Source organism: Salvelinus sp. IW2-2015, unplaced genomic scaffold (assembly GCF_002910315.2).
Source record: "Salvelinus sp. IW2-2015 unplaced genomic scaffold, ASM291031v2 Un_scaffold1618, whole genome shotgun sequence".
NCBI classification, from domain to species: domain Eukaryota; kingdom Metazoa; phylum Chordata; class Actinopteri; order Salmoniformes; family Salmonidae; genus Salvelinus; species Salvelinus sp. IW2-2015.
Window position 1 is genome coordinate 136232 of NW_019943037.1, and position 7928 is coordinate 144159.

General features: G+C 44.2%; 1 protein-coding gene across 1 annotated transcript in view; it reads left to right on the forward strand.

The window, feature by feature from the left end:
• Nucleotides 1–7928, forward strand: part of dennd6aa (DENN/MADD domain containing 6Aa) — a 43978-nt gene that overhangs the window by 15573 nt on the left and 20477 nt on the right. Inside the window, 8 exon segments of the mRNA XM_070439401.1 lie at nucleotides 21–126; nucleotides 359–438; nucleotides 707–766; nucleotides 966–1021; nucleotides 1356–1478; nucleotides 2446–2492; nucleotides 2495–2538; nucleotides 4308–4476. Coding sequence (XP_070295502.1) covers nucleotides 21–126; nucleotides 359–438; nucleotides 707–766; nucleotides 966–1021; nucleotides 1356–1478; nucleotides 2446–2492; nucleotides 2495–2538; nucleotides 4308–4476 — 685 coding nt within the window.

Here is a 7928-nt window from a genome sequence, read left to right on the forward strand (position 1 = left end):
TGTGTGTGTGTGTGTTCCAGTCCCTGGTCCTTATCAGCAAGTTACCCTACGTCATGTTCTTCCACTCCCTGCTGAAGCTCATCGCTCCAGAGTACTTTGAGAAGCAGGAGCCATGTCTGGAGGCTGGTGGGTCTCCTAATTTCATCCTGTTCCAATGGGGAAACGTCAGTTGAAACCGGGAGGGGACTACTATTGGCTGATTTTTAGTAGAGGGTCTAGTCCCTTTTTATAAAGTGTTGTCTGATCTGTCTCTTTTCCTGTCATATTAATGGTGTTCAGTCGTAACAACTATGATTGGCCCGGTGAACCCTGTAGTCCGTCTGTGTGTCTTCATGTGGCTCGTTTCTGTGTGTGACAGCCTGCAACGACATCGACCGCTGGCCCACTCCTCATCCAGGCAAAATATTGGTCCTCCCTGTAATGGGTACAGTAATGAAGGTATGTCTAAMCCAGGGAAAATACTAACCCTCTCTATAATGGGTGCAGTTAGGAAGGTATGTCTAACCCAGGGAAAATACTAACCCTCTATAATGGGTGCAGTACAGCTAAATATTAATATAGGCCTTTTCTACGATTACCAATCAATCAAATATATATATTTTTTAATAATTATTTTTACACCAACAGTGGTCACAAAGTACTTATATTTTACAGTAATGATTCTAGTGTTAAGCAACTTAATCAATAATCTTTCTGTTTTTTCTAGGTTCGGATCCCAACATGTTACGACAAGCCWGGAACCTCTCAGCTGGTTCAGTCAACACAGGTGAGGATGAGAATCACCCTGCTACAAACMACACTACAAAATGGCTCCCTGTTCCCTAYAGTGAACTACGTTTTACCAGTGCACCATATAGAGAATAGCATGCCATTTCACACTCCTACCATGTCATTCTGATACGCTGCTGGTAGTCTGTCCAAAACCCTGTGACCCTAATTATACCTGATGCCTGTTTTTGTTACAGAATGACAACCTGGTGTCCATAGTCCTCCCCACGGTCCACGAGGTAGACTTGTTCACGTGAGTACATGTTAGTAGTGGTTGTTCAATCACAAATGGCACACTATTCCCTATATCGTGCACTACTTATGACCAGGGTCTGCAAAAGTAGTGCACTATATAGGGAATAGGGTGCTGGACTATTGATGGGTTTGTTGTATAATCCCCCCAGCTCTCTGATGCCACCTGTTGGTAGGGAGTGGGAGTGCAGGTTGACTCCAGCCAGGAGGACACTGAGCTGCTTTATGTTGTTGACACACTGASTGGTTGCCATGGTAACATGGGGTTTCTGTGTAGAGAATCCACCCAGGAGGAAGTGGAGAGCAGATACAGTTCCGTCTCTTCTTCTCCACAGGTGTTTCCACCCAGTCTTCTTCCACATTCAGATGTTATGGGAGCTGGTGTTGCTAGGTGAGGCTCTGGTTGTCATGGCACCATCACCGGCAGAATCCTCCGATACTGTTCTGGCATTGGTCAGGTGAGACAAGGAGGGTGTGGCTAGAAAGATTAACATACCATTTTGTTTTTGAAAAAGTACACAGCTATAAAGTAAAATACAGTGCTGTGAAAAAGTATGTTCCCCTTTACAATTGTCTCTTTTTGCATATTTTTTGACACTAAATGTTTTTATCTTCAATCAAAACCTGATATTAGATAAAGGGTACCTGAGTGAACAAATAACTCAACATTTGGACAATTATTTAATTAATTTAACAAAGTTATGCAACACAATAAGTATTTTCCCCCTTATACTCACTAACTGGTTGTGCCATCTTTAGCTGCAATGACTCCAACCAAACGTTTCCTGTTGTTGGTGATCAGTCTCTCACATCGCTGTGGAGGAATTTTGTCCCTCTCTTCCATGCAGAACTGCTGTAACTCAGCGACATCTGTGTGGTTTTCGGGCTAGAGCTGTTCAGTTCAGGTCCTGCCACAACATCTCAATCGGGTTTAGGTCTGGACTTTGACTAGGCCGTTCCAAAACATTAAATGAGTTGCTTTTCAGCCATTCTGATGTAGACTTGATTTTGTGTTTTGGAAAAGAGGCAATTACTTTTTCACAGCATTTTGTACCAGCAGTCTGCACCAGTAGCTACCTGCGTCTGCGCCAGTAGCTACCTCGTCTGCGCTGTACCTGCGTCTGCGCCAGGTAGCTACCTGCGGTCTGCGCCATAGCTACCTGCGGTCTCGCCAGTAGCTACTGCGGTCTGCGCCAGTAGCTACCTGCGGTCTGCGCCAGTAGCTACCTGCGTCTGCGCCAGTAGCTACCTCGTCTCGCCAGTAGCTACTGCAGTAGCTACCTGCGGTCTGCCCAGTAGCTACCTCGGTCTGCGCCAGTAGCTACCTCGGTTGCGCCAGTAGCTACCTGCGGTCTGCGCCAGTAGCACCAGATTATCTGTGTGTCTGGAGTTCTATCACTAATTAGTGTCTGTGTGTGTGTCCAGCTGCATCTCTCCACTGCGCTACTGCAGTGACTTCAGACCGTACTTCACATCCACGACAGCGAGTTTAAAGAGTACACCACCAGGACACAGCCCGTGAGTAACACTATAGTATAGTAAGAGTACCCACCAGGACACAGGCCCGTGAGTAACACTATAGTATAGTAAGAGTACAACACCAGGACACGGCGAGAGCACTATAGTAAGAGTGCACCACCAGGACACGGACCCCGTGAGTAACTGGCCACAACTGAAACACCTTGTACTCTCAGCTGAGGTATACTACAAAGCAGAAATAACTATGGATTTGCTTATTCATTAAAAAAGCTTAGATGTGTTTTGTTTGTTGAATCAATTAGAGCATACCATTTCAAGATTATCTTAAAATATATTATATATAAACTCAGCAAAAAAAGAAACGTCCTCTCACTGTCAACTGCGTTTATTTTCAGCAAACTTAACATGTGTAAATATTTGTATGAACATAACAAGATTCAACAACTGAGACATAAACTGAACAGGTTCTACAGACATGTGACTAACAGAAATGGAATGTGTCCTGAACAAAGGGGGTCAAAATCAAAAGTAACAGTCAGATCTGGTGTGGCCACTAGCTGCATTAAGTACTGCAGTGCATCTCTTCCTCATGGACTGCACCAGATTTGCCAGTTCTTGCTGTGAGATGTTACCCCACTCTTCCACCAAGGCACCTGCAAGTTCCGGTCATTTCTGGGGAATGGCCCTACCCTCACCCTCCGATTGATCTAACCCAGACGTGCTCAATGGATTGAGATCCGGGCTCTTCGCTGGCCGTGGCAGAACACTGACATTCCTGCCTTGCAGGAAATCACGCACAGAACGAGCAGTATGCTGATGCATTGTCATGCTGGAGGGTCATGTCAGGATGATCTGCAGGAAGGGTACCACATGAGGGGGAGGATGTCTTCCCTGTAACCGCTAGCGTTTAGATTGCCTGCAATGACAACAAGTTCAGTCCGATGATGCTGTGACACACCACCCCAGACCATGACGGACCCTCCACCTCCAAATCAATCCCGTCCAGAGTACAGCCTCGGTGTAACGCTCATCCTTCAACGATAAACGTGAATCCGACCATCACCCTGGTGAAACAAACGCGACTCATCAGTGAAGAGCACTTTTTGCAAGTCCTGTCTGGTCAACGACGGTGGGTTTGTGCCATAGTGACGTTGTTGACGGTGATGTAAGGCAGGTCCTCACTAGACACAGGCCTACAAGTCCTCAGTCCAGCCTCTCTCAGCCTATTGCGGACAGTCTGAGCACTGATGAGGGATTGTGCGTTCCTGGTGTAACTTGGGCAGTTGTTGTTGCCATCCTTGACCTTCCCACAGGTGCATGTTCGGATGTAAGGAAGCTGTTACTGTCTTACCAACTGTTTCACAGGTGCATGTTCATTCATTGTTTGTGGTTCATTGAACAACATGGGAAACGGTGTTTAAACCCTTTACAATAAGATCTGTGAAGTATTTGGATTTTTACAAATTCTTTGAAAGACAGGGTCCTGAAAAACAGACGTTTCTTCTTTTTTCTTTTTTTGCTGAGTTGATATATTTCTAAGTATTTAGATAAGTTGGCTAACTCCTTGATCCTGCATTGTCGTTACGTATACCGCTCTGCTCTCTACTCTCAAGCTAGTTATCTACACAGGCCCTGTGAGTAACAGGAGGAATACCAATCTCTTTATACTTCACATTTGATTTGTCTAGCTATGGAGTATGGACATGCTAGCTATGAGTTTTTAGGGAACATATGGAACACAGAAGCTAGTCAGACATGCTTTTTTGTTGACAAGTAGAGCTACTATGATTTATTAACACGTCTGTCTGTCTCTCAGGCCCTCTGTGATTCTTGGCGTGACCAACCCGTTCTTTGCGAAGACCCTCCAACAYTGGCCTCACATCATCCGTATTGGAGACATGAAGCAGGCTGGAGAGACGGTCAAGCAGATGAAGGTCAAGAAGCTGAAGAACCTGAAGACCCTGGACTCTAAACCAGGTGATTGAGTGGAGGCTTTACTCTCACATAACTAGGGTTGCAAAATTCCGTTTTTTTTGGTAAAAAAAAAAAATCCTGGTTGAGGAATTCCAGGATGGATGATTCCAAAAATTATTGTTTCTGGGATTTCTGAAWAACTTTTACATTTTGTGAACTTTTCTGGAGTTTTACAACCCTACACATGACTGGGATGGATGGCTGCTGGTGTTTTAATATCCACATTCCCCCTTCACCAATGGAGGCTCCTCTGAGGAGAAAGGGGAGGATCCACTTACTCAGTGAATTTCATAAAAATAGTAAAACGTTAAAGTTATCCTTTTTATATATTTATGTAACATGTTCTCACGTCACAATCATTTAGTAACACACTGTTTTGCAATGAAGGTCTACAGTAGCCTCAACAGCACTCTGTAGGGTAGCACCATGGTGTAGCCAGAGGATAGCTAGCTTCCGTCCTCCTCTGGGTACATTGACTTCAATACAAAACCTAGGAGGCTCATGGTTCTCACCCCCTTCCATAGACTTACACATTATGACAACTTCCAGAGGACGTCCTCCAATCTATCAGAGCTCTTGCAGCATTAACTGACACGTTGTCCGCCCAATCAAAGGATCAGATCATTTATCTAGTACTGAAACCGTAAGCTACAGCTAGCTAGCACTGCAGTGTGTAAAATGTGGTGAGTAGTTGACTTAAAGACAATTTTTGAACAAATACATTCTTTCAAAAATGGGGAGGCAGCAGAGAGGGAGCTATATACTGAAGTCCACAAGCGAAGGTGAGAGGAGGAGAGCACATAGATGTGAGAAGGAATTATACAATGCGCAAAGTGATCATGCTGTTTGTATGTGGCTGCTATGAAAGTGAACTGTGTGGGTGAYCAGGGGTGTATTCATTTCACTGATTTCTGTTAGTGTTTCTTAAACGGAACGAAACGGGGATAAACCAAGCTCAATTTGGCCAATAGAAACTTTTGTTTGGACTAATGATTACACTGTAGATCAAGAGTGTGCAAAGCGGTATTGTCTGTCACCTTGATTACGCCGACTTGTGTTCCGACTTGTGCACCTACTTTATAAACTTTAATTCCATTGCTATGTTGTAGCAACCTCATGAGTATAGGAAACATTTTAGTAGCCTTAACATGTCGATGTTACATTGAACTCGGTGAACGGATTATGAATGACAGTCATCCAATATACTGTAATAGAAATAAGGCCATGCACACACACAAAAAAAAGTATCGTCTTCCCTAATCTTAAACGTCCAGGACCGACATTGCCCTTCACTGTGTGAAACTAGTGTTTTCAAGATCAGCATTCCTTCACTGTGTGTAACTAGTGTTTTCAGATCAGCATTGCCCTTCCACTGTGTAACTAGTGTTTTCAGATCAGCATTGCCTTCACTGTGTGAACTAGTGTTTTTCAATCAGCGTTGCCCTTCACTGTGTGTAACTAGTGTTTTCAGATCAGCGTTGCCCTTCACTGTGTGAACTAGTGTTTTCATATCAGCGTTGCCCTTAACTGTGTGTAACTATGGTTTTTCATATCAGCGTTGCCCTTCACTGTGTAACTAGTGTTTTCATATCAGCGTTGCCCTTCATTGTTGTAACTAGTGTTTTCAGATCAGCGTTGGCCCTTACTGTGTGTAACTAGTGTTTTCAGATAAGCATTGCCCTTCACTGTGTGAGACTAGTGTTTTCAGATCAGCGTTGCCCTCACTGTGTGTAATCAGTGTTTTCAGATCAGCATTTCCTTCACTGTGTGAAACTAGTGTTTTCAGATCAGCGTTGCCCTTCACTGTGTAACTAGTGTTTTCTATCAGCATTGCCTCCACTGTGTAACTACTGTTTTAGATCAGCATTGCCCTTCATCTGTGTGTAAAGTGTTTTCAAAACAGCGTTGCCCTTCACTGTGGTTAACTAGTTTTTCAGATCAGCATTGCCCTTCACTGTGTATACTGTTTCAGATAGCATGCCTTCACTGTGTGTAACTATGTTTTCAAAACAGCGTTGCCCTTCACTGTGTGTAACTAGTGTTTTCAGATCAGCATTGCCTTCACTGTGTGTAACTAGTGTTTCAGATCAGCGTTGCCCTTCACTGTGTGTAACTAGTGTTTTCAGATCAGCGTTGCCCTTCACTGTGTGTAACTAGTGTTTTCAGATCAGCGTTGCCCCTTCACTGTGTGAAACTAGTGTTTTCAGATCAGCGTTGGCCTTCACTGTGTAACTAGTGTTTTTCAGATCAGCATTGCCCTCACTGTTGTAACTAGTGTTTCAGATCAGCGTTGCCCTTCACTGTGTGTAACTAGTGTTTTCATATCAGCATTGCCCTCACTGTGTAACTAGTGTTTTCAGATCAGCGTTGGCCCTTCACTGGTGTACTAGTGTTTTCATATCAGCATTGGCCCTTCACTGTGTGAACTAGTGTTTTCATATCAGCATTGCCCTTCACTGTGTGTAACTAGTGTTTTCAGATCAGCATTGGCCCTTCACTGTGTGTACTAGTGTTTCAGATCAGCATTGCCTTCACTGTGTGTAACTAGTGTTTTCATATCAGCGTTGCCCTTCACTGTGTGTAACTAGTGTTTTCAGATCAGCGTTGCCCTTCACTGTGTGTAATAGTGTTTTCAGATCAGCGTTGCCCTTCACTGTGTAACTAGTGTTTTCAGATCAGCGTGCCCCTTCACTGTGTGAAACTAGTTGTTTTCAGATCAGCATTGCCCCTTCATGTGTAACTAGTGTTTTCAGATCAGCATTGCCCCTTCACTGTGTAACTAGTGTTTTCAGATCAGCGTGGCCCTTACTGTGTAACTAGTGTTTTCAGATCAGCGTTGCCCCTTCACTGTGTGTAACTAGTGTTTTCAGATCAGCGTTGCCCTTCACTGTGTAACTAGTGTTTCAGATCAGCGTGCCCTTCACTGTGTAACTAGTGTTTCAGATCAGCATTGGCCCTTATGTGTTAACTAGTGTTTTCAGATAGCGTTGCCTTCTGTAATGTTTTCAGATCAGCTTGCCTTTCACTGTGTGATAACTAGTGTTTTCATATCAGCGTTGCCCTTCACTGTGTGTAACTAGTGTTTTCAGATCAGCGTTGCCCCTTCACTGTGTGTAACTAGTGTTTTCAGATCAGCGTTGCCTCACTGTGTGAAACTACGTTGTGTGTTTCATGCAGGTGTCTACAGCGCGTACAAGCCCTTCTCAACAAAGATGAGGATATCATTAAACAACTACAGAAGGTAAGCGGGGAACTAGGGAACTACAGAAAGTATGGGTGTATTGGCAGTAGCGAGCCTTTTGGGACTGACTATGCCTGCTGTGTAAACTGATGTTTTTATGTGTCCTTCCCTCAGGTGTCCAACAGAAACGTCCCTCGGCGCGACAGAATGCCATCCTGCGACGGTACTTCTGGAGCTGACGCAAGCTTCATCATTCCACTGGTGAGTAACGCAT